This window comes from Lissotriton vulgaris, chromosome 6 (assembly GCF_964263255.1).
Source record: "Lissotriton vulgaris chromosome 6, aLisVul1.2, whole genome shotgun sequence".
NCBI classification, from domain to species: Eukaryota; Metazoa; Chordata; class Amphibia; order Caudata; family Salamandridae; genus Lissotriton; species Lissotriton vulgaris.
In genome coordinates this window covers 1,123,497,749-1,123,524,799 of record NC_141694.1, presented here as the reverse complement: position 1 = coordinate 1,123,524,799, position 27,051 = coordinate 1,123,497,749, and the positions used below count along the sequence as shown (strand labels likewise).

The 27,051-nt window shown below is 43.4% G+C and overlaps 1 protein-coding gene across 5 annotated transcripts in view; it reads left to right on the top strand.

Moving 5' to 3' along the window:
* Window positions 1-27,051, top strand: part of MERTK (MER proto-oncogene, tyrosine kinase) — a 366,926-nt gene that overhangs the window by 304,267 nt on the left and 35,608 nt on the right. For all 5 annotated transcript variants that reach the window (XM_086927212.1, XM_086927213.1, XM_086927211.1 and 2 more), the window contains 4 exons: window positions 6,147-6,239; window positions 19,546-19,664; window positions 19,785-19,894; window positions 26,297-26,456. In XM_086927212.1, coding sequence (XP_086783338.1) covers window positions 6,147-6,239; window positions 19,546-19,664; window positions 19,785-19,894; window positions 26,297-26,456 — 482 coding nt within the window. The remainder of the gene's footprint in view (window positions 1-6,146; window positions 6,240-19,545; window positions 19,665-19,784; window positions 19,895-26,296; window positions 26,457-27,051) is intronic.

Sequence of the window (27,051 nt, the reverse complement as noted above, 5' to 3'; positions counted from 1 at the left end):
AGGCTGCCTCCGCCTAGCACCACGGTCCTCCACTGTATCAGTTGGAAACGGAAGACTTGATCCACAGTACTGGTTGCCCTGCGAAATCCAGCCTGGAAGGGGGATAGAATGTTGTTATCATCAGCCCAATCGAGCAACCTATTAACAATTACTCGCCCCACTATTTTTTGAATAGTATCTATTAAACTAATGGGACGATAATTACTGGGCTGTGCTCGATCTCCTTTCTTGTATACAGGGATGATTACAGCACCCCGCCAGGTTACAGGGATATCTGCACCTCTGGTGATCTAATTTATTAGCAAATGGATGTATTTGCACCATCTTTCAGTATCATTCAGAAAAACATCTGCCGGAACCCCGTCAATACCAGGGGCGCGCCCACTTCGAACAGTATTAAGGGCAGTAACTATTTCGTTCTGCGTGAAGGTCATCCTCTGCTGGTAGGAGAGGCAGGCATCTTCTATCTACTGCCTGATCTCTGGAAGCATACTGTTCACTAAAGAATTTAACCCAGGCGTCCTGGGGGACATTGTTAGTACTAGCCTCGTCTAACCTGTCATGTCCCCATTTGACTATATGCCAAAATAACCTAGAGTCCTTTTGGTCACTTGCACTTTTTAGGTTATTCCAGTGTGCTTCATCCCAATCTTTTTTCGCTTTGGCTATGCACTGTTTATATTGCTTCCTGGCTGATCTAATAGCCTCTAGATTTTTATTCTTAATTGCATCACCCAAGGAGGTTCTTGCCACCCTACAGTCGTGATTGTACCATCTAGCGGCTCTGTAGGCACAGATCCTCTTTTTATTTACCGGTTTCAGAAAGTGGCATTTAATTTAATTAAAAAGATCTTCATGGACCTTGGTAACAATGTTTTTGCTAGGAGGGAGCCCAGCCTCACCCTCAAGGGCCATAATAGCCTTATCGGTTGCCATGTTTATTTTTTCTAAAACCAGCTGATCAGTTTTAACGCTAGTCCACCTCAACCTGCGTAAGTCATTAGTTGGCACAATCAGCCGGGGTAAGGAATCAGCAGAAGTACTAGGAGCAATAGCATCAGACAGCCACCATGTTTGGAGGACACATAGAGGGTTGTGGTCGCTCTCGGGCCTTTCCTTGACAGCCATATCAGTAACAGTTGACCATAGGGGCATACTACATATAACGTAGTCAATGCGACTCTCAGATCTCCCATTATTAAAAGTCATGGCTGGTACTCTGTCTGACTTAGTACGACCATTCAAAGCCCTTAACCCATGTTCAAGGCACATAGCATTTAAACCTAGAATATCCTCGGTCCAGCGAGTTATTGGGGTTAAATCAAGTGCGGGGATGTCCCAGATCTTATCTTCCTCCGCACCTAAAAAAGCCTCACCAGTGTCAAGGGGTTCAAAAGTACGGTTTAGGTCTCCTGCCAGTATAATGTTATTCCCAGAAGAGTGAATGTCTAGGAAATTATACAGAGATGATAGGACCACTGATTTACCTGCACTTCCTCCTCTAGCGTATATATTATAAATGTCAATGGAGGTGGGTAAGTCCCTCGTAATTCTAATGAGCTGAATATCTTTTTGATTAAGCTCCAGATTTTTCACTACGATCTTCAGGGACTGGCGGACCCATATAGTGAGTCCCCCCATCGGTCTCCCTTTGGGGCCCTTAGTAGCCGGTACATAAAAATTCAAATACCCCAAAGCAAAAACAGGATCACAGGCCCATGTTTCTTGAAAAATGCAAACATCATACTGACTGACAAACCCAAACCATTCTCCACAGTCCATTTTGGAACAAAGCCCAGCAACATTCCAAGATAATAGGTTCCCGGAGTCATATACCGTATTTGTTTCAGAACTGTGATCAGACCCATTCAAATTTACGTCAACATTAGCATTGTCATTTACATTTGCAGAAAATAGTCCTACTGCAACATCAGGATTACATAACTCATTTAGTGTACCTGTAACTCGACTATGCTCCCCTATTATACAAGCAACCGAAGGAATTTGCAGCAGAGGCATACATTTAATTGTTTGTCAATCACAAGCATCTGATTGGAAAGGGCAGAGAATCTGTTTTCCAGACCTAGACCCCACTCAACGGAGCCAAAATTCTTACTGCCCCTTTTGGTTAAAACGTTCCATTTTGTTCTTAGGGTGCTTGGATTGGGGCCTCTGCCTTTCCGGGGATAGAAGAAGTCTAGAGTCAGTGGAACAATAGAGGTAGATCGTCTCTGTGGAGGAAAAATGTTAGGCAAGATGTTTGGTAAGACCTCAGGGTCAGAAAGATTGAGCACAACGCAATCTCCCTTGAACTTTTTTTCCCTGTTCCCAATCCACTCAACTCTTCTTCCGTTTACCAGTTCTTCAGCTAATTGCTGTTTGCCCCAAGGAGATATGGCCATGTTATTAGTTAGCCAAGATAAGGATTTATTTAGAAGTGATGATGTTGATTCTGCTTCACCAGGAGCTAGAGGGGGCACATTTGCTAGTACAAGAACTAGTGGCAAAGCTTCCACCACAAGCTCAAATGACCCTTTCGAAGTATTAGGTTCACCATTAAGAGGGGCAGAGGGTGCAGCACCAAAGGTGTTTTCAGGTGGATTTATCAGTGGAGCCATTGGGAGGTTTGGGACAACAGTAGGAATCAGTCCGTTGGATTTAATCGATTGAATTTCACTCACCAAAGGCTGAACACTGGACGTGATGACTTCTGGGAGTTTTCCCACCTCCCCCAAAGTTTTTCCAAGTAAACCTTCAAGTTTGCTTACCTCGGCGGATAATTTGTCAATTTTACTTATCAAAGGTTTAACTATCCCTTTGATTTTTGTGTCCATCAAGCTGCAAAATTTCTGGAATTGGACATTAGAAAAGGTCACATAAGTTTCCCCAGTCAAATCGTCCTCCTCCTCATCAAGAATTTTCCTTGGTGGCGTTGCAACTTTATTTTTAGCTGACCTTAGTCCCCCCCCCCGTTTTTGTATAGCTTTTCTTTTGCCCCCTGTAACCCTCGGTGCAGGAATAGGGACAACAGTAGGGATGATGGACTCACTGATTGTAGGGGTCACAGTCACTACTTCATTGTCACTGTTTTCTTCAGTGCTAGCTACTGTACCACTGGGCTGGATGGTAACAGTGTCCTGAGCAGAAGCATGTACCACACCAGAGAGGCTGCTGTTTAACAGATCAAAGGAATCCTCTGTCTCTTTGTCTGCAAGTGGAGATTGTGTAGATGAATCTAAGCCCAAAGAAGACCTTCTATCACTATTTATTTTCGCCACAACTTGGACAAGGTAGTTCTCCATGGTGTTTGTAACTGGGGTTAACCTTCTACCAGGCATGTATACAGATGGATTAAGAACTTGGTGCAAAATCGTGGCCCAGAACAAAATGAACGGTGTTTGTTTTACCTGGAGTTCGATGGATCCGGAACACTGTAACCGTCTGTGGGCCTGTAAGAGTTGGGCAGAGTCCCTGGCCCAACCCAACCTTGGCCGACCTCGGACGGCCTCAGACGGCCCGCCCTTTGCCCGGGCTTCGCCCCGGGCGTCCCGCTCGCGTCCCGCGACGCGGGTCTCCTTCTCCCTTTAAGATCCTGTGAGCGCTCGCTGGCGCGTTTCGCGTCACCTCCACGCGCCGCCGCGAGGCCTGCCGGGAGTTGTAGTCCCCCGGAGCGGCGGCGCGGTTTCTAATGCCCAGAAATGACTCTCGGCAGTGGCGGCTTGGGCGTCAGCTCTGGCGAGTTGTTTTTGGCCTGAAATGACTCTCAGCGGTGGCGGCTGATAGATCTGTGCAGGTAGGTTCTGCCAAGTCCCAGGATATGACTCTCGGCGGTGGCGGCAGGTAAGTAAGTCTCCCCCGCTCTGCCGGTCTCCTTCTCCCTTTAAGCTCCTGTGAGCGCTCGCTGGCGCGTTTCGCGTCACCTCCACGCGCCGCCGTGAGGCCTGCCGGGAGTTGTAGTCCCCCGGAGCGGCGGCGCGGTTTCTAATGCCCAGAAATGACTCTCGGCAGTGGCGGCTTGGGCGTCAGCTCTGGCGAGTTGTTTTTGGCCTGAAATGACTCTCAGCGGTGGCGGCTGATAGATCTGTGCAGGTAGGTTCTGCCAAGTCCCAGGATATGACTCTCGGCGGTGGCGGCAGGTAAGTAAGTGCTTTGCTAATTCTGTTGTGTGGTAGAAAAAACATTTCCTCTACCCCTAGTATTCAGCAAGATTGTCACATAAATCCTCTCACTTTGAATTCAGAAAAAGAAAAGTAAGCACCAAGCTCCCTTGGAGGACAGAGCCTGACATCTGTCCTCTGTCTGTGAATCCACAGCAAGATAAGAACAAGATTTACATGCCTGTTTAACCCCTTCCATGCTCATGACGAGCTCAGCTCGTCATGAGGCACAGTGGAGCTGTGCTGATGATGAGCTGAGCTCGTCATGAAACAATGGCAATGATGAAATATCAGCACAGGAGGGGAAAATGCACCGCAGCGATGTGGTTAAAGAAAGGAGCACTTTCTGAAGAATATAAGGAGTGGTAGTGTGAAAAGGCTTTGCTCCTCAGGAGTAACACACTGATCCTAGACAATATAAACCAAATGAAGGAAGCACATAGACACCCATAAAATGTGAGTTACAAACCACTAAACCACTGGTAGGCAATGGGCAGAATGTATTCCTAATGATACTTTCTGGATGTCCCCAATGTAACTTCATCAAACCAGACAGCTGCGCTTCTGGTAGGATTCCACCTAAAAAGCAAGCAAGCAAGAGCGACAATAAAGGCTATCAATGGTGAGCACTTTGCAGGCTCTGAGCTCACTGAAAGATGACAATATGTCTTTTTTTGCGTGAATGAAATCGCTTGTGCAACCTGGTAGGTGTTGTCCCAAAAAGGACTCCATTCTCTACAGTTCATCAGATGAAGAATGTAAAGTGGCTCTTGAAGATATTCCCTCTATTGATTCCTGACTACATTCATGTCAGATTGACAGAGAAGTATACAAAAGATAGAACCTCTGCTAGAAAACAAAAATTACTTTCTGTGAGGAACTCATTTTAACTGTAATAAAAATACAACTGGCAGCGGTTAAAAAAGTGAACAGACTGAACCTCTGATGCATACAAAAGAAGAAACTGTAACTGTTGTGCCAACCTACTAGGCATACAGAATTCCTAATGTATTAGTGGTGAAATTAGTGATACATAGAAATCCATCCATTATCAGAAAATAGTTCATAATTTAATTACACATTTTTTAAAATGCTTTTAAGCATTATTTATATATTTTATCATCTCCAATAAATGGGTGTATTCTGAAACAAAACAGTCTAATTAGAAGTTACAGAACAGCTAAATCTAAAGCATTCATTATGTAAAGCAGTGGTTCTTAACCCTTTGACTTCTGCGGATCCCTACTTAATCTATACTGGAACCCGGAGACCCCCATTGAATCATTATTTGGATCTGGGGACCCCAATTGAGTCATAACAATAAGCTATGGACCCCTGCCTCAGCGGTTGCGTTTGCGATGCCTTGCGGCAAAAATAATACACAAAAATAGAGAAACAAGCATTCGTCAAACAAATACACAACTGATAAAATATATTATTTAATTCACACACAAAGAAATTACAGTTTTTTTTTTTCTCAAGAGTTTTGCAAACTTGTCTAATTTCTTTCTGTTCTTCAGAGGTTTTGAATCTGCTCTTGGTCTCAGCGGTTAGCGTTATCAGGAGAGTTCCGATAGCTGGATCCTCATTCTCCACCTGATTTAACCTCTGCTCAACTATAGTCCTTCTGGATGATAAAAGGAAACCAAATTGGCCACATGGAGAGAAAGGTGGCAGCTTCTAGCTCATTCACGATAAAGCAGGAATCCCGGCAATAATTTTAGGACCATATAATAAAGACAGGTTGGAGCAAATTAAAATCTATGACCTTCTGAAATGAAGTGGTTTTGCAATTTCATTCATAAGTATATTTTTCACCATCACCACTCATCTTTAAATCAGACCCTGATACTTTTTTTCAGAACATCAGATTGAAAAAAAGTGTTACAATCAAAGAAAAGTTTTTTGTTTAATTATCAGGGTCCATACTGAGATAAAAGCAAATGTTGTGCTGTTTATTGATGTGTTTCCCAACTATCTTGCTTACAGTAGAGAACCTTTCTCACAGAGAGATCGAAGAGTTCCTGAGCGAGGCTGCGTGTATGAAGGACTTCCATCATCCAAACGTCATCAAACTTCTAGGTATGTGGGAATCTAAAATACCAATGCCTAGGACATTGCCATTGGTATATGTCATTCTGTTAAAATCTTATTAACTAATTCACAAAGCATTTTGCTAATTTGTGTTGAATCAAAGAGTCAAAAAAGCCTTAGAATAAGGATTAAAAATGTACTATGTGAAGTTTTCAAGTGGTACCTTATGTTCAGAAATTAAGTTTGTTAGAGTTGAAATTCCACCAGTATGGTAGAATACACAAGTTCAGGATTTGGATTGCGTTTGTGGGTGGGTCACGGTGACCACCCACAAACTAGTTGATGTATTTGTATATTTCTCATGTAACACAGCTCACACATGTTTACCTTGCAAGGGCAGAGGTAAGTGCCAGGTGGGAATGGGGAGGGAACACCCACTTGCGTAATGCTACTTTAGAGAAAGGGATCTCCCCACTAAGAACAATATTTTCCTTGTGGAGAAAAAAAGTTGCATGTTCAAATTTATGCTATCAGAATTTAAAAAATAGTGGGCATTTCACTCAATAAACCTGACAATAAACCAACTATTTTTAACTGTTCTTGCTACATGCACAGTAAGGAATGCCACCCTTTTTTTGTCCCACTCCATGTTACGAAAAGATATGAGCAAGAAGGAGGAAATAAAGCCTGAATAATTTTGCTGTTTGTACATGAATTTCAGTGGGACACATAAATATTCCTTTATTTTTCAAATGTGAGAGATGAAACTAAGCTAGGGGCTACATTATCTTGCTCTCATTTTGTCATATTAATGCAGTTAGATTAATGCAAAATTAGCGTGATTGATTTCTGTTCAACTGACTTTACTTAGATTGGAGCCAAAATCAATTTGCTCTTTTCCCTGTTACTTCGGTCACAGGAAATAGGGTGCCAAAGAGAATTTGTTTGACTATTTGCTCCAGAATATAAAGTCTGAGTAATCTGGTTCCATATGTATGTTGGTAATATATGTATTGTTACTGAGCAATGAATTACAAATGCTGTTAAACAGGGTTGCCCCAATTAATCATTGAAAAGAACACAAACAATTGTTTCTTTCAAGTGTGGGCTCCACTCTTGCAGTGTCTTGAGCTTGTTGTTTCCTTGGACCCATAAGCTATTTACAGACTAGCCTGGCCAAACATGTGTGTGTCAGTACCATCCTTGCCCTCCTAGGGGTGATCCCAAATGGGGACAATGAAGGAGTAACTGCCTACACTATATGTGTGCAACTGGTCGTGTATAAAAAATGGTTTATAGCCATTTCAGCACATCTTGCACCACCTCTCCACCTTTTTAGGGATGGGTCAAGTAACCCCACTACACTGTTATTATAACAATTACATTGGTCGCCTATTTTTGGCTGACCAGCAGCCAGACCCCTCCGCATATTAACATGATCAATTATTTGTGTCTTTCCGCCATTTTTATTAATATCGGAAGTTAAAATTTGAATGGTTGCAGCTTTTGAAATCCATACAAGTATGGCACTTTTCTTATGAATGAGAGTATAATGAAATTGTCCAGATATGCTTCTACATTTCAGAAGGGGTGGCACAGCAGAGACAGGCTGTGGCTTGGTGACTCATCATACCCACCCCAATGACTTCCATACAATGTTGAATCTTTCTTTAGCACAACTTTCTCTATTACAAAGATGTGCAAAATAATTATAAATGACCTTTGTGGATTATATAATTTCCTTCTTTTACATCATTGGGATGGAAAAGTCATCCACATGGAAATGGTTGTGCACCCCTGTCCTGAGTGCCCCAACTGTCATAATGTCTGGATCCCTAATGCTGATGTTTGTTGTCATAGGCAAACCGGGATCAGCATATGAGCTATGGCATAGGCCTGTCTCACAGATTGCAGTCTGGTTGAACATAGAGGGGTACACAAAGTGTTACCCTTATAGTGGTGGAAGGCTACTGCCTTCAGGAGGAATTACGCAGCTCAAATGCTGTGGTGGCAGCGTGTAGTGATCAGTAGGAATGAGCATGCCTTTTTCAACCGGCATCACAGGAGTGAGACCTATATGCTTACTTATTCTACAGTTCTGCTGCTGTGTGCTTAACTCACTGTTGGCCTACATCGGTTTGGTGTGTAGTGCTGGCGAGCGTATGACTGGTGCATCTGTGCTATGTGTATAGAAGGGTACAATACAGGGATAATGCAGGACTGTGCAGTATGTGGCTACGGAGTGCATGTACTTTATGTATGTTTGCCTGTGAGTGGTACAGTACTTGCCCAGTGCATGTAGGTTAAAAGCATGTGCTGGATATATGTTTGCGTATAAATGATAAAGTACAGGAAGGATACAGAGCTGTGCATGGCATGCATAATAAACACATGTGCTGAATTTAAGTGTGCCTGTGAATGGTACAGTACAGGAAGGACACAGTGCTGTACAGTGTGTGTATGTTGTACACATGCAGTGGGTGTATGGGTGCCTGTGAATGGTACAATGCCAATGCCAGTCTTTCAGGGTGAAACATGAGGAGGTAGAGGAATACCCCAAGACTGATTTGTGTATTGCTGCATTCCTATAAGCTGGGTGTGACACACACTGGAGAGAGTAGAGTAAACACTTCCCCCATACACTTCAAAGGATGCCCTTTGATTCAGTGAGAGGTCACAAGGAAGGGACCTGGTAACATCTCAAGAAGGAGATTGGGCTGAAATGAGAATCAGAAAGGGAAGGGATGGGGCCATGGTCTAACCTAAATATACACATATTACTATGGTTGACATCCAGGTGTGAATTCTGGTCACTCCCATGGACTGTGATGTGGGGCTATCAGCCTTGGAGCCACTCATGCTGTAACAGACTGTTTTAAAGAGGAGAGAGAAATGTGCCCTTCACAAAAAGCAGACCACCAACATAAACATCGGAGACCCAGACTCTATATCACATTTACTATCTGAAAGTGAATGATGAGAAGGGGAGTTTGATACCCCAAAAGTTTTTATCTGCCAAGCAGCCAGACAGGCTCTGTGCAGAGGGAAAGCTCTGCAAAACGTCTGCCTGTGACCAGAACAAAAGCCTGAGATCTACTTGTTTCCCTGTTGGGTGAGGGGACATCACCTAGGGTATCTGAAACCACCTGCCCTAGAGTCTGGATTACAGCGACTCCCTGCTTGCCAGGCGGCCCAGTGTGCCCTGTGAGGAAGAGGAGAGCATTGGTGGGAGTGAGGTCCAGTGTGGAGCTCTGTCGAATGGACTCCCTTTGTGAGGAGACAGCTGCTACACCAATCAGGTCATTACCTATATGCAGGATGATGTTGGCGACCCTCCTATGCCAGAAGAGGGCCACTGAAATGAGCCGTGTGTATCCCCGAACTGATCGCGTAGAAGCCTGTGCATAGTGGAAACCAGTGACCAGTATACCAGGAGGGGCTGCTGGTAGACGACAGCCATGAGGTGAAGGCTGTAGCCCATGTGAGGTTGTGGGCCTAGACCCAGTATGCCAGGAGGGGCTGCTGCCAAGGTGCTGACGGGGCTGCAGCACGTGTGCTATGAGTGAAACTGTATGCTAGAGAAGGGCACCAGGGCAGTCAAGTCATGTCATTTGGGCGCAGCCGTCCCCAAAGGAGGGAGGCTGTTGTGGGAGCCTGCACACCAGCCTGGGATGAAGTTATCACAACAGGATCTTTGTACCATCACCCCTCCCACCCCCAATCGCGGTAGGAACCAGAGACGTATGCTGCAAGAAGGTGCTACTAAGAGCCTCCAGTCACAGTTGAGGTGCAACCGTGTGTGAGGACTCTGTGACTTCAGAGAGCAACTCGCTTGCACAGCATGCAATGAAGTCACCTGAATCAATTGCTGCTCCAGGCCAGTGGTAGAGTACCTTGAGAAACTCCAGCCACTTTGATTCTGCGAGGTGTGTGTAAGACTGATTTCAGGCCATTCAGCCGCAGTGGAAATTGCTGCTAGTTAGCACTGTAGCGCTGGAACACTGTTAACTTTAAATAGGGTCATAGTCGACTCTTGAGATTTGTGCTTCTAGTGAGGCTTACTCTGTATGTTTCCTATAGTGAATGGGAAATACCCACTACCGCTAGATGCGAGGAGGGAGTGGGACCCGGGAATCTGCCTAATGAAACATTATAGCCCTTACCTCCTGTAGACCGTGTACTTGTTTGTGAAAGTCGTATTTTCCCTTGGTGTTGTTAGTGGTAGAAATAAATTGTTCGTGTTTGTTCATAAAAGTGAGTATTTTGGTGAATAATGATGTTCAAGGCATATGAGCCGCAGATTGTACACTTTTGGATAGATCGCCATCTGGTGTTGGGCTCTGATGTTTGCATGTTTTTTTGGTCTTCGAAGAAGTGTTGTAGTCAAGAGATTGGTGACTCCTCCTTCTGTCAACAGTGCGCATGGGCTTTGGCTCCATCGTTAGATTGTTTTTTTCCACCATCAGGTTCGGATGTGACTTGCTGCGCTCCCGGTTGGTGTCGTTATCGAACCCATGTTTGATGCGCAATCACAGCTAACCGACGGTATTGTCTCGATCGCATTTCTTTCAACACAAACCCTCGACGACCGCTTTGAAAAATGTCGATGCTTGCGAACTTCGACGCAGGGCATTAGGCCTACCAGCGCCGGTAAAGACTGACATCGATGGAATGGACTCCTTTTAAGAAATGTCCTCAGTGTGGTGCTAAATTCCCACACTCGGACCTCCATCCTGTTTGTAATCTGTGCTTCTCTCCAGAATATGGAGAGGACGACTGTGAGGCTTGTCTATCCTTCAAGTCTAAGAAAACCATCCGGGATCGTCAAGCTCGACACCACGAGATGTCCAGAGGCACAGGTTCCAGTCCGGACATCTTCTATACAGGCTTCGATAGCCTTCCGGAACCAGAACAGGAAGAACAGGTCCCAGACTCCGAAGTAGACGTTTCTGACGCTGAAGATGACATCACCCCGGCTCAAAGGGACATGGGTACTTAGACCCCCCCCCTACCCAAGCCCATAACAAAGGCTCCGGTGACACCTTTGCCTTCGGGCTCAGGTCCACACCATACAAAAACGTCCGGGCCCAGTGCCGAAGGATAAACAAAAGCCTTCCGGCTCGAGCCAGCCACCCGGTCCCGAAAAACATCTTCGGCACTGAAGCAGCCGGAAAAGCTTTCGGCACTGAAGCAGCGGAGAGCTCTCAGCACCAAAACTGCCTGAGAAGCTCTTGGCACCGAGGCACCCAGAACAGCTCTTGAAACCGAAGCAGCCCGAGAAGATCTCCGTGCAGAAGCAGCCGGATAAGACCTCGGCACCGAAGCAACCGGATAAGACCTCGTCATCGAAGACCTCAGAGCCGAAAACATTAAAAGACAAGCAGGCCATAACTAAGCCTCCTAAACAAACATCTCCCGAGCTGAAACAACAGGCATCAAAGGTCTCGGAGCCAGGGAAACCAGTTTCCAAGGAGAAATCTTCCACACCAAAGAAAACTGTTGATGCCGAAGAACTTTTTCTTCCTGATACAAAGCAAGGCACCATTTTAATCCATCCAAAGACTGGTCACATAGTTACCAAGCTATCTACAAAAAGGAAACCAGAACATTTACCACAGGCACCAGTTCCTCTACAGAAGATACATATGGCTACTAATACTTCACCACCACCTTCATCCCCTCCACCAATTAACCCTAATTTACTAATTTGTCCTCCACATTCTCCACACCCAGAGGATAGTGATGTTGCACTTGGGGATGCTCAAGAGGATGAATATATAGTACCATTAAACACTGAGGACACTGATGATCCACCTCAGGAACCAGACCCTTGGCAGGACTATAGTACGGATCCTGATCTACATAATGATCCAGACTTCTATCCCTCAAAACCATCTCCGCCAGTTGACAATGTAGGGTTTGCCCAACTAATTAATAGGGTCGCAACATACCATAAAGTCAAACTACACTCAGGCTTTCTTTTGGACATTTTTGACCAGCCACAAAAATCTACTCATGTCTTGCCAATGCGTAAAGGGCTTCTTAGACACACCCCTGAGGTGTTCAAAGACCCAGTTAGAGCTAGGGTTCTGAACCCCAGAATAGATAAAAAAAATACAAGGCAGCTCCCTCTGACCCCATATACATCAAAGTTCAACTTCCTTTAGATTCCTTGGTTGTAGCCAATGCACGCAAAAGAGCAAACTCTCAGATGTCAGGTGACACACTACCTCCTGACAAAGAATCTAAATTATTAGACGCATCAAGCAAACGTATGGCGTCTCAAGCTGCAAACTCATGGAAGATAGCCAACACACAAGCCCTTCTGGCAAGGTATAAGAGGGCTCACTATGATGAGCTAGAAATCCTTATTCAACATCTACCTCAACAATATAAGGACAAAGCCAATTACCTTATATAAGAAGGCAAACTAATCACCAATACATCCATAAAATGCACGCTCGACGCAGCAGACACGTCGTCCCACGCAGTAAATACTAGTGCGTTGCTACGCAGACATGCCTGGCTCAGGGTATCTGGGTTTAAACAACAGATACAAAATACCATTCTTAATCAACCTTTTGGCCAGGAGTACTTATTTGGCCCTGCAGTGGACACACACATCCTTAGAAAAGATAAAAAGGACACAGAGACTGCCAAGTTTATGGTAGCTTTACAGTCACCTTCTAACAGAGGCTCTTTTCGGCGTTCCTTTTGTAGAGCAGGCTCCAAATCAAATAAAACAGAACACCTTTCCTCATCCTACAAAAGTCTCAACCAGGGCTCTTTTTCCAGAGGATACAATAGAGGTGGTTATAGGGGGAACAACAACAAGGGCAGAGGCAGGGGTAATAACACTGCAGCTCCTCTAATACAAAACAGTAACTTCCCTGCGCTTGCCCCCGATCATCCCACTGCTGTCGGGGGAAGCCTCGCACAGTTCCTGCCTGTCTGGAATTCCATCACAACAAACAAGTGGGTAAGACAAATTATCCAGTATGGTTATTGCCTGGAACTCACTTCTGCTCCTCCCAACATACCTCCCAAACAGCGTCTAATGTCATCAGAACATCTGACGCCTCTCAAACAAGAAGTTGTTGCACTATTACAAAAACACGCAATAGAACCAATTCCCTTGCCTCATCAAGGAACAGGCATCTATTCCCCTTATTTTCTAATTCCAAAAAAGGACAGCTCTCTCAGGCCAATACTAGACCTCAGACCTCTCAACTTTTACATCCCATCAGACCACTTCCACATGGTCACTTTACAAGACGTTCTTCCACTACTTCAGCAAAGCAACTTTTTCTCCACTCTAGATCTAAAGGAAGCTTACTTCCACATTCCCATTCCTCCCGCTCACAGGAAATATCTCAGATTTGTGGGAGATGGTCAACACTACCAGTTCAAAGTTCTACCATTGGGGATCACCATGGCACCCAGGGTTTTCACCAGGTGCCTCGCAGTGGTTGCAGCACATTTGAGAAGACAGCAAATTCATGTCTTTCCTTATTTGGAAGACTGGCTAATAAAATCAAAATACCACAACAGCTGTGTTCAACACACACTCAGTACAATACAACTGCTTCAACGCCTGGGATTCACAGTAAATCTGGACAAATCCCATCTCCAACCGTCCACAATACAACCATATCTAGGAGCCACACTAAATGCTTCAACAGCCCTAGCATATCCCAACCAAGTCAGGATAACAGCTATACAAACACTAGCTCAAAATTTTCAGCCACAGCACTCACTACCAGCGTGAGTGTTCATGGGGATGATGGCCTCTTGCATCTTTCTCGTTCCTCATGCAAGACTACAAATGCGTCCACTCACAAGAGTGCCTAGCATGTCCGTGGAACCAGGCTCAAGGTCAGCTAACAGATCTGGTGTTGGTGGATGACCGCGCCCATCGCTCTCTGCAATGATGGAACACACAGAACTTTCCCAAAGGGTGGTCGTTCCTCGAGCCAGTCCCACAGATAGTGCTAACAACAGATGCATCGGTCACCAGCTGGGGAGCTCATCTTCAAATCCATACCATTCAACGTATCCGGACCCCCAAACAAAAACAATTTCACATCAACAACCTGGAATTGTTAAAAACCTTCCTAGCGTTGAAATCTTTTCAACTGCACCTTCTAGTCCAAGCTGTCCTGATTCATACAGACAACATGACAGTAATGTATTACATACACAAGCAAGAAGGGGGGACACTCCCTACAGCTATCACACCTAGCTCAAAGCATATGGAGATGCGCCATTCCGGGAAAAATATACCTTCTGGCAGAACATCTATCAAGGGTACACAATCAAACAGCGGATCTGCTTAGCCGTCATGCACAACAGATCCACGAATGGGAACTTCATCCTCAAGTTCTTCTTCCATTCTTTCACATGTGGAACATCCAAAAATAGATCTGTTTGCCACACACCTAAACGCAAAATGCCCAAACTTCGTGTCCAGGTATCCACACCCATTGTCCAAAGGCAATGCGCTATGGATGAATTGGTCAGACAAATTTGCTTACGCTTTTCCTCCTCTCCCACTCATTCCGGTAGTGATGAAGAAACTCATACAACATTCCCTCCCAATGATCCTAGTTGCTACAACATGGGCAAGACAACAATGGTTCACAACTCTATTGGAACTGTCAGTAGTACCACATCAAAAGCTACATCTCTCATCCAAACTTCTTACTCAGAACCATGGAGCAATAAGACACACAGATCCCAATCAACTCAACATTTGCAATCTGGCTCCTGAAATCTTAGAGTTTGGGTATCTTAATCTCTCGCCAGACTGTATGAACATTATGAAGAGGCTAGACGCCCGACAACAAGGGCATGCTATGCGGCAAAATGGAAGCGGGTCTACATTTATTGCATGCACAACAACCTCAACCCACTAGATGCTTCCATTCAGAACATCATCTGTTCTCTCTTGCATCTGCAACAATTTAACCTAGTGTATACAACTATTAGGTTGCATCTAGCAACCATAGCAGCCTACCTACAAAATAGACAACACTTGTCTTTGTTTAGAGTCCCCGCTATCAAAGCCATATGGAAGGACTTAAAAGAATAATTCCACAAAGAGCTTCACCCTCTCCAGTGTGGAACCTTAATCTAGTCCTTACAAGACTAATGGGTCCTCCTTTTGAACCTCTCCACAAATGTGAACTACGGTTTCTCACTTTGAAAGTAGCCTTTTTGGTTGCTAACACATCTCTCAGGAGAGTAAGTGAACTCCAGGCATTAACCATCGAAGAACCATTTTCACAGATAAGTTATAACAAAGTGGTTCTAGAACCAATCCTCAATTTTTACCGAAAGTAGTATCTGCCTTCCATCTAAACCAGTCTGTTGAACTCCCAGTATTTTTTCCTCAACCAGACTCAGGGGTAGAAAGAGCTCTACACACCTTAGATGTTAAAAGAGCAATACTCTACTACATTGAAAGAACAAAATTCTTTAGGAAAACCAAACAACTTTTTGTGGCTTTCTCCCCACCTCATAAAGGTGATCCTGTATCCAGTACATGAATTGCTAGGTGGATTGTAAAATGAATACAAATATGCTACATCAAAGCCAAACACTCGTAACCACACAGAGCTCATTCTACACGCAAACTAGGGTCTACTATAGCATTCGTAGGAAAAATTCCCCTAGATGACATATGCAAAGCATAAACTTGGGCTACACCATATACCTTCACAAAACACTATTGTGTAGATGTGCAAGCAAAACAACAAGCTAGAGTGGGCCTGGCTGTACTTAAAACACTATTTCAAACTACTGCAACAGATACAGGTAGCCACCACTAAAGAGGTAATTGCTGCATAGTCTATGCAAAAATGTAAGATATGCAGCTCATATGCCTCGAACGGAAAATGCTACTTACCAGTATGCATCTGTTCTTGGCATGTAGAGCTGCAGAGTTGTACACGCCCACCCACCTCCCCGGGTACCTCTATCTGTTCCAGTATTATCTTACTTAGATACATCATACATGGACATCTTCATATTTCTCACTACTCCATCTAAGCCTAGTAGCAAAGACAATCTAACGATTGAGCCGAAGCTCATGCGCACTATCGCCCGAAGGAGGAGTCACCAATCTTGTGACTACAACACTTCTTCGAAGACAAAAACATGAAAACATCCGTGCCCAACACCAGATGGCGATCTATGCAAAAGTGTGCAACACTGCAGCTCTACATGCCAAGAATAGATGCATACTTGTAAGTAGCATTTTCCTTATTGCTGTTGTTGCGCACGTTTTGAGTTGAGATCCCAGATTCACTTGCATGTATCCACCTCCCCCTGAGGGAGAATAGGACTTTTGCAACCATGTTACTACTGAGACTCAAATACAGATACTTGGGCCAGCTGCTCAGGATCCATAGTCGGTCTGGCACCAGGTCTAGCCCGATGTCTAGCCCCAGGATATCAGGAGTAAAAGGCCTCAACCCCTACGGTTAATCCCAGTAACAACTGCTTGCTGTGGCTCTCTGAAAGGGGTTCTGACATAAATTAAACAAATAAGCACTTGTTGGCAACATATGAAACATCAGATGTTTAAAAACTAAACAATACATTTTTGAGTTTTTCTTGTGCGTTCTGGTAAAGAATGTTACTGACAACGTTTATGATTCAGTGTTATAAGATCAAGTGCTAATCATGAGCCAGTCTTCGTGTTAGGGAACAAATAAGTCCTTGTGCTCTGAAGACGAGTGCTGTTCGGGCTGAATGCATCGCTTTGTGTACCAGAGATCCTTCTGACTTCTAGGTGTTTGCTACTTGCATTTTAAATGCTGGTAGGCTTTGCATTTTGGGTCTTCCATGTTCTTTCATACAAAAAACATTCAGAGGGCTTCAGTTTTTCCTGCTATCGAACAACACAGTCACAGCAAAAGTAAATGTATTTAACGTGAGCTGTTAGGATAATGCATTGTAGTAGCTGATGCGTTTTTATGATAATTTGTTCAAAGACCAAATCATTTAATAGGGTATGAGTCATTTTAGAGCCACATTAGAATATTCCCTAATTTCCACGGAGAAATACACCACAAATAAAGCAATTCCTGGTACTGGTGGTAAGGTGATCCTCTGTCAGAAAGCTTCTTTGGCCACTTTTTATATTGCCTAGAACAAGACAGTGCTTGTGATGAACATGTTAGTGACGTGCTTCCTGTGCTCTGATGTGATTGGTGTGTTGAGTCCCGAGGCAGTGATGCTGGAACAATTTCCATCAATGTTACTTCACCAAACTCATAGGGATTCTGACAAATCCAAGTGTCACTCAAATACCAAGTGTAGCAAAAGAGCCACACCCATTTATCAAACGAGTGGCAAGGGTGAAATATGTAGTTGGTGGTCTATTTTGCAACACACTGTAAGAATCATATTATTAAAGCATGGTGTGGTAGCGCCAGGGCCATAACAGGCATCGGGTGTTTCCCAGGAGGCTGGAAGGGTGGGGGCAGATTTTGCAGTGGTGGGGGCCGTTTTTGTTTTCATTGGTGTCTGGTTTTCCAGAGGGGCTACTATATTGGCCCCCAGTAACAAAAGCAGCAGGGGGGCTGGTCCTTCAAAATTGCCATGGCTGGTTTAGGTTCTCGTTCTGGTCCTGGGTAGCGTACTGTCATTTACGGACACCAGCTTTTCCATTTTAATAGGCACTAACTTTGCACAGACATTCAATTTTACTAGTAAAGTTATATAGCGCATAAAATATAATGTGCGGAAATTTTGCTTCAGGGAATAATTGTCATTTTGTGCATCTCGAAGTAAAGTGTCTTGATTAGTTTTGATCCCATCACAAAAATGTGCTTTATTTGTGTTTATATTTTTAAATATTAGTACATTTCATTTATAGGTGTTTCTTTTTTTTGTATTTTGATTTTTTTTTAATTGGCATCCTACCTTTCCTTTACCATAAACAATAGTCAAATAATACACTTTATAAAGACCTCTCACTTTTCAGTCAGAGAAAGGAAAAGCACCAAAGTCCATGGGAAAAGAATAAGCAGCAATTTGTCAAAAGACAGCCTGACATTTGACCTCTGTCTTTGAACGCATCGTAAATGTGACAAGATAAAAACAAAATGTAAAGGTTTTTTTAATTCTCATTCACCTTTGAAACTCCAGCATGCTTTTTTTGGCACCCCTACTCCCATAACCTATGTCCCCATGCATGTCCACAGTTACTAGGGTGGATCTTCAGACCCTCATCTGGTCAGTGGGGATTTCAAACAAACACACTAGTGCCAACCAGGGGATATGGCTCATTTACCAAAATATGATGCACAGTCTCCTTTTCTGGTATTAGACATTTGTTTTATCATGCCATTTTGTTCTACAATAGTAAAACAATCCCATGGATCATACTAAATGCACCAAATTGAGTTATATTTAAGATAAGGCCGAAACCCCAAGAGATATTGTACAATTAGAACTTGGAACATCAGCAGCTGGAAAACTAGAGGGGTTTGTGGAGTTTGGTGGATGTGGGAATCTGGCAAACTGAATAAGTGCTGTTGACTATTTTTAGCTTGCCTTTTGTAAAAATAGCAGTGATTCGACATTTCCCTTCTTACTATAGAATGAGATTCAGATGTAAGAAAATTGTTGAAGTACAATGTTTTAACACATCTTTCAAAAAAATGTGGATGTTGAACTAATGGACCGACAACTGTGAATCATTATTCAAATTTAATAGAATGTCATAATCAATCAATCAATAAAACTTTATTTCGGTTTTGTTTGCTAACCATAAAAGTGAAAATACAGCAATACAAAATTAATTATTAAAGGAAACCACATCAGGATAAAAATACAAGTTTAGCACCATTTTTAAAAAATACATGTCATAATCAATTGTGTAAGAAAACAGCTTAATTGAGGATCAGAAAACTGTATGGTTCACAAATCCTGTTGTTGCATTATTCTTTACACACTTAATGAGTAAGATACTTTGTCATTCTTTTAAGTCCTAGCCTTATCGAAAAAATGTATTAACAGTCGATTGTGTGGTGCAGGTCAGTAATCAATTAGTCTTGTTTTGAGTGTCTATCCTACTTAGAACTAGGTGAGAACATTTTATTTGCAGTATTTTAATAGAAATCTTATTTTCATTTTATGTGAACACTATGTAATATGTGCTCAATTTGTACTACATACTCTGTATATCCTTTAGGGCAATAACATATGTGGAATGCGCCAAGAGTTATTAGGTTTACAGTGACTGTAATACTGATGATTTGTCAACACAGTTGATGTTATGAAATATCCCCCAAAAATATAGTGCATCCGTATGCAGCTTTCATGTCTGTTTTTTTCTTTCTAGGGGTTTGCCTCGAGGCGAGTTCCAGACAGACCCCGAAGCCCATGGTGGTGCTGCCGTTCATGAAGTATGGAGACCTACACAGCTTCCTGCTGTGCTCCAGGCTCCATACTGGTCCAGAGGTGACTGTCTTTGTGGTTTAATGATGTGTGAAGTACTTGAGGGATGGCCATGCTCTATGAAGTGTGGTTCTGTTTGACTTCACTGATTCATATTTTCTGTGCCTCTCGCTTTCTTTTCAGTATGTCCCTCTGCAGACCCTGTTGAAGTTTATGGTGGATATTGCTCTCGGAATGGATTACCTCAGCAGTAGAAACTTTCTGCACAGGGACCTGGCTGCGCGGAACTGCATGTGAGTTGTATATTTGTCCCACAGAAAGTTTGATCTCCAGCTTTCCTTTCTGCAGTGCTTAATTTGAGCCTGTGGTTTCTGGTGCTCAGCACCGGCACTTAATCATCAACACTGCCACTTTTTAGGAGCACCAGTTAAGGACACATTGATTTATGGGGATTAAGTGATTTGCCCAAAATCACAGGATGTTGAGCCGACGCCGAGACTCAAACCTGGTTCTACAGCTCTGAAGTCAGCAGCTTTGGCCGTAAGCCAGATCCTCTCCCCACTGTCATAGTTAGTAGTTGGTTCTGTTTTAGGCGGTGCTAGCGGGAGAAATGGGTTGGCGCAATCTGCCTCCTGACGAGAACCCGGGTACTTATTTTTTTACAAATTAATTGCAGTCTTTCTGAATCTCATAAATCACTAACTACCCTAGGAATCGAGTGCTTCATCTTCTGTGAAGTCAAATTCAGTATTTAATTTCTACCATTTCCGTGCAGTGGTGGGCGCCACCCCCTTTCCTGCAATTTATGGTTCCCTGCAGTAAATTCTTTCCAGTTCCAGCAATGTCGGCTCCTATGAAGACAGGTAAGAAGTGGCAGGGGCACTCATGTAATGTCCCAGTAAATCTTGATTTAGCAAAAGTCAGATTTGATTGATCCATCAAGCCTTGTTGTCCCCTGTTTTCTCTGTATGTAAATGGAACAGGGTGAGGCTGGGATTTCCCTATAGTTTGCAAACTGAAGGCAAAGGGCCCTCTCACACGTTTTATAATGTCTGCACTTAAACATCTTACTTTTACATCTCGGTAAGGTTGATCGCCTATGTTGACCATTGGCCTTTTTGATTGACCCCTCTGTGACCCTCTCCCATCCTATCTTTACCCACGTCAAGATTGCACTGTACTTTTGATATAACTTTGGTGATGGCAGATCCAGTGTATCATTCCCTGACGGTCTCCTGTTTGCTTTTTAAGTCAAATCGTAATCCGACCAATCTTCATGCTATTTTGGAAAATACTGTCAATACCTTTGAATACAAAATAAACAGCAAATAAAAGATCAGCCGAAAGCAGCCACTGTAGAGGACAGGAACTGAGCGCTGAGCTTCGAACAGAAGTAGGAAGCTTTCAGAGTTTCTATTGCTTTGGAGCCAAATGATGTTTCATTGAAAAGTGAAGTTTATTTTGGGGATGTTGGAGGGGCGTGGGGTGGCAGGGGATTTTGACAATTTGGAATTGCTGACACTTTCGATTTGACATTGTCCTGGTTTCCATTGTCTTTGGATCTGAAGTTTGTTTTCTTGCAAACCATGCTTTGGTTTTTAACATAAAAGGTTGCTTGCTTCATGTCTGTAATCCGTTCTTGTAATGTGCGTAGACAAAGGCCACAGATTTCCTGTATTTATTTTGATTTAAGACTTGCTGAAAATATAGATCTTAATTTTCTGCATCCAGTTTTTATTAATTCTATGAAGGAAGGATATCTGAAGGAGAGATTAAAATTGACATTTGATCGTTGTTCGCTACTTCAACTCTGATTTGTTGTACACAGCAAAGGGGAAGGAACAGAACACTGCCTTTTCAACAAGGAATGCATACGCTTCCATGCTAATAAAGCTTAATTTTATAAATAGTATTTTTAAATAAAAAGAGAGCACACTGTTTTACAGAGTTCCAACCAGTTTTGTTCACTGGAATGTTTTATTTATTTGGTCCAGGCAGGCAGTATTGTATTTGGGATCTGTTGATTTGTAGAGCATGGCAGCTTCCATGCATGGCTTCCATGCATTAGGTGCAATATATTGAACATGTAAAAAGGCAACATTTATACAAAGATTAATGTACAGTCATTTAAGGTAGGCGCTATGGGCTCTTACTCATTCATGAAAAATTGGTCCCTGTGCCTCTAGTAAGGCTGTTAGGTAGCGAAAGGAATAATTGCGGTGCAAAACCCCTCGCCCTGGGGTCACAGCACTATTGATAGCTAGGTCCCTAATCAAAGGGATTAAAAAATGAAGATGGTAAATGGACGAGGTGAACGGACTTCTTTGAGTTGGCACCGTTTTCCTTTTATGTAAAATGCAACATTTGTGGGTTTATAACAAACTTAGAATTTAGTAAGACTGGCTTCAATGTTTCATTGACTTCTGTTTACTAGAATTGCAGATTCGAAAGACCATTTTGTTTTCTGAGGATCATTTTATTTTGCTTGTGCAGATGAATGCATGTGAGTGAAAGGCATACTAGTCAACACAATGGATATTACATTCCTCTCTGTCACAACTTAGCAATCAAAGCTTGTCGGACCAGGCTCGTTGTTCTGCCACTCGGGCATTTCCCCGGTTGTCTGACTGCTGTCAGAGCTGGATGGACTGCCATGACAGTCATGAAGCCCTCGTGGCCACTTAGCCATCAACATACTTAATCACTGCTCTAGTGGCCCAGCACTGCCTGGGGCGGGAGTAATGGTTGGAAGAAACCCAACAAATACTATTTTGTTTGTGGAAACCGGAAGCAATAGAACTTACTTGCGTAACATATCCACCATGTAGGGAGCTTTCTTCATCACCACATGGCCTACGCTGGAACCAATGACGTCAGTACAACTGTTTAACTAAGAGAGTCATCCCAAAAGTCCCTGTCACCGATCCAGAAAACGTTGACACCGAAGAAGCGGAAGACGCTGAAGGAGAAGAGGAGGACATCATCAAATCCCCGCCAACCCTCGAACCTCATAGAGAAGATGCCATGGACTACAGAGACGCTCCAGAAGAGGTGGAAGGCTCTGAAAATTTCGAGGACACATGGAATGACCTCGACACCGAAAGTACTGAAGAGGAAATATGCTGCTATCCATCGAAGGCATCACCACTAAATTATATAGCCCTCTACAACCAGCTGGTGAAAAGGGCAGCGGACACTTTCGGGGTACCCATTGAAGAGGGAAAAGGAGACATTTACTTCCTGCTGGAAACACTTGTCCCTGCCAACAAGGGAACACAGTACTAGCCAATGTTACCAAGCATTCTAGACCAGGACAAGGAAGCCTTTAAGGAACCAGCCTCAAGCAAGGGGGTGACACTAAGGGTCGAGAAAAAATACAAGGCCTCCTCCAAGGACCCTAAATATATTCAGGACAACACTGTGCCGGACTCCATCATAGTCACCAAGGTCAGAAGAAGAGCTAATGCACTCTCTAACACTCTCTAATGCACTCTCTAACACTGGACCCCCAACAGAAAAGGAAAGCAAGAGAATGGATATGGCATGAAGAAAGATGGAGAAAGAAGCAGAGACACTGTGGCGCATTGCTAACTCCAACGCCCTCCTGAACAGATACGGGCACCAGCAGTGGGGCGACATAGAGGAGCTTATCAACAAGTTCCCTGAGGAGGACAAAAAGAGAGGAAAATCTATTGTCCAAGAAGGTTGAAACATTGCAAACACATGCCTTAAATCTGCACTAAATGCAGCAGACACTGCCAGCAGTCAAATGTGCACAGGCCCCTCCCTGAGAAGACACGCTTGGCTTAGGATCAACTAATGACAAAACCATTTGAGCCCATGCATAATGCAGAACTCAAGCGCATCGCCTTAAAGACAGCCCTTCTCATTGTTATAACATCCGTACAGAGAGTAAGTGAGTTACAAGCATTAACCATACAGGAACCATACATGCAAATACATAAGGACAAGGTAATTATAAAGACAAACCCACAGTTCCTACCAAAGGTGGTATCCAAATACCTCTTAGACTAAAATATCCTCCTCCCGGTCTTCTTCAAAAACCCAAAGACTAAGGGAGAAAGAAGCCTCCATACCCTGAATGTAAGGAGGGCACTACTTTACTACTTACAAAAAACAGAACAGAGACGAAAATCCAAACAGTTGTTTGTGGCTTACGCACACACCAACACTGTATTGCCTGTCAAAAGGCAACAATCTCAAGATGGATAGTCCAAGCTATCCAAATATGCTATGCCACCACTATTAAGGAATTGGCAACACAGCCAACAGTTCACTTCACAAGAAAGAAGAGAGCAACCCTACCATTTATGGCCAATTTGCCCATAGGCACTATATGTGCAGCAGCTACAAGGGTATGACCACACACGTTCACAAAACATTACTGTGTGGATATACAAAGGAATAAGGACGCACAGTTTTGCAGCTTGAAGAATTTTCTGGATTCACATGCGACCCACCCGACCTCCCCTGCGAGAGAAACAGACAGGTGGGGAAGTGCTTTAGCGTAATTATCTAAACAACCATTGACAGGACATCGAACTAAGAAAACACACAGAAAAAAGAACCTGAAGATGGCTACTACGCACTACGACCTCCAGGGCACCGTTTGACAACACACAGGGGACGAACCTGGCACCAAATGGTGGTTGACAGCGCCTAAAAACAAGGGAAAAAAACGACAAAAACAAACTAGGATTATTTCGGACCCAACCACTAGATGGCGGAATAATGCACAGCATATGAATCCAGAAAATTCTTTAAGCTGCAAAACTACTCCTACTGGTAAGTAACTGTTCCTTTTCTTGGCTCACGGAGCAAAGGCTCCCACCCCAAGGGTCCAGAAACATGTCTCGTAGTGACAGGCTCGTGTGCAACAGCCAGGGAACCCAACAGAGGATGGTCGTTTTTTAGGGTTCATCTCTAAGATGTCCTCTGAGTGCATTTATCATTTAATCCTACACTGGCATCAGTGTGGGTTTAATGTGCTGAGAAGTTTGATACCAAAGTTCCCAGTTTTCAGTAAGCCATTATGGTGCTGTGGAGTTTGTAATGACAGCCTCCCACCACCATACACTCTTAATGGCGTAACTGCACTTATAATGTCTAAGAATTGGTCTAGACACTGTAGGAGTAAAGAGCTCATGCACATGTACCCTCCCCATTGGTATAGTGCACCCAGCTAGAGGGGTGGCTGAACTATGCCAGGTCAGTGGGTTGTAGGCATGGCACACAGGGATGTGTGCAATATCAACTCTTCACTTTGTTCTGCGCCATAACACGCAGCCTGCCATGGCTGTACATGTGTGTAAAGGTACAGGGCCTCAAAGGGTGGCACAATAAGTGCTACATCCCTTAGAGGCCTTCCCTGGCCACAGTGCCCTTGGTACTCATGGTACCCTTTGCAAGGGACTGACATGTGGCCAGACTGGTGCCAATTGGGGGTACAAGGTACAGTTTTGGCAAAGAACACAGGCCCTGGGAACCTGATTGGCAGGGAAGCCTGACTGAGAAGAGTAAAGCGCATTATTCACTTCTAAACACTGAGTTAGCTGATTGACTGCGGCATCCAATAATTTTGAAAACAGAGGGAGAAGAGAGATCGGCCTGTAATTTGTGGCTGTGATTAACGAGTGATTACATACTTCAGCAATGAGGGCCGCTAGGGCAGCGGCCATAGCATGTAATAATAAACGGTGGAGCCACGTCTGAAGAAGAGCCAGAATTTTGATGAACCAGTGATGTGTGGACATTATCCACCGTAATTGCCTCAAATGTTTCGAAGACGCAAGACGTGGAATCTTTATACGTATATGACTCCGCACTAAGTTCAATTTATAGGTTGAAGGAACTATAGATTTTATCAATCTTTATCTTGAAGTGATTGGCAGATCATCACAAAGTTGTTAGAAGAACTCACATAGCTGAGATAATCAATTCTGCAACAAACTCTTCTAAAGAGCTCTTTAAAACCCTTCAGTAACTCACAAGCCCAACAGCGCAATCCTATAATATCCACTTCTCAATCACTTTGCGATAATCTTACTGTACACATTGAACAAAAAAATAACGATAGCTACAATTCTTTCGCAAATAAAACAATACCTATGACTGAGGAATATCAAGAAGTCTCAGTCTTCCACCCTTGAATTTTTCAATCCCGTTACAGAGGATCAAATACTGGCCTGAATAAATGCAATAAAACTGGTCCCCTGTCAGACCTTGTCCCCATCATGTGATTGCCTATTTTGCTTAATACAATCGGAGATCTATGCAACCTTTCCTTACAGTCAGCCACCATTCCACTTACATGGAACGCAGCATGCATCAAACCCCTTCTTAAAAAACTCACGGCAGACCCCCTGGACATGTGAAATTATAGAACAATATCCCTACCTCCTTTATATCCAAAATCTTTGTGTCTGTAGTTAATCATCAACTGCTAAATTTAAGTAATGTAGTTGTGTGTGTCCAATTAACGGTTGAATTAAAAGAAAAAAAGAATGTTAGGCATATTTAGTGATATATATAACATTTAAAATACACTATGACTTCTAAGAATATGGATCTACCAATGCTGTTGTAGATCTTCGAATGTTCGATATGATGAGTTTTCAGATGTTTTAGAGTACAGAAATGTTTGACCAAAGTCCTTTTTTCCTTACAATTGGCAGGTTACGAGATGACATGACCGTCTGCGTGGCAGATTTCGGCTTGTCTAAGAAGATTTACAGTGGGGACTATTACCGGCAGGGACGGATAGCGAAGATGCCTGTGAAATGGATCGCCATTGAAAGCCTGGCAGATCGCATCTACACAGTCAAAAGTGATGTGGTATGTAAAGAGGACTATTGATATCCTGGGCGAGTCAAAGGTATTGTAGTCAACTTAGTTGGCATTTGTGGTATCTTATTCCTAGGGTTACTATTGTCACATGTTCATTAGCACTCTTAGAATGCATACTCCGCTTGGGAGAAATTATAGACCTTTGTGTGTCAAAAACGTCATTGGTTCTCTCCACACGGCCAATAAGAATTCCTCTTCTGGTGATATCACTGAACACTGATTTGCAGTGAGGCTGTTTGTTGGATGTACTGCTGCACAGAAGCCTGCATGTGTGAACGGAGTACTTTGTATTGCATGTCATCGAGGACAGAACAGTAAAGCTGGCAGCTTTTATGTTTGATCCTCAGCAAACGAAACAGATTATTTTAATGAAGGTTACTCAGAACTCTGAGTTGTGTAAAGCAGCTAGTAGTAATTAACTGTTATTAGATGTAAACCGGCAATGTCCCTTTGTGAAGAAAAAATAAATCCATGATAAGAATAAAAGTTTTCGCAAAATCAGTGTGAAAACTCTCCATATAAATATAAAGTAAAGTAATTTCTACAATTCGGGATGCTGACCTCTTGAAAGCTGAAGCACTTC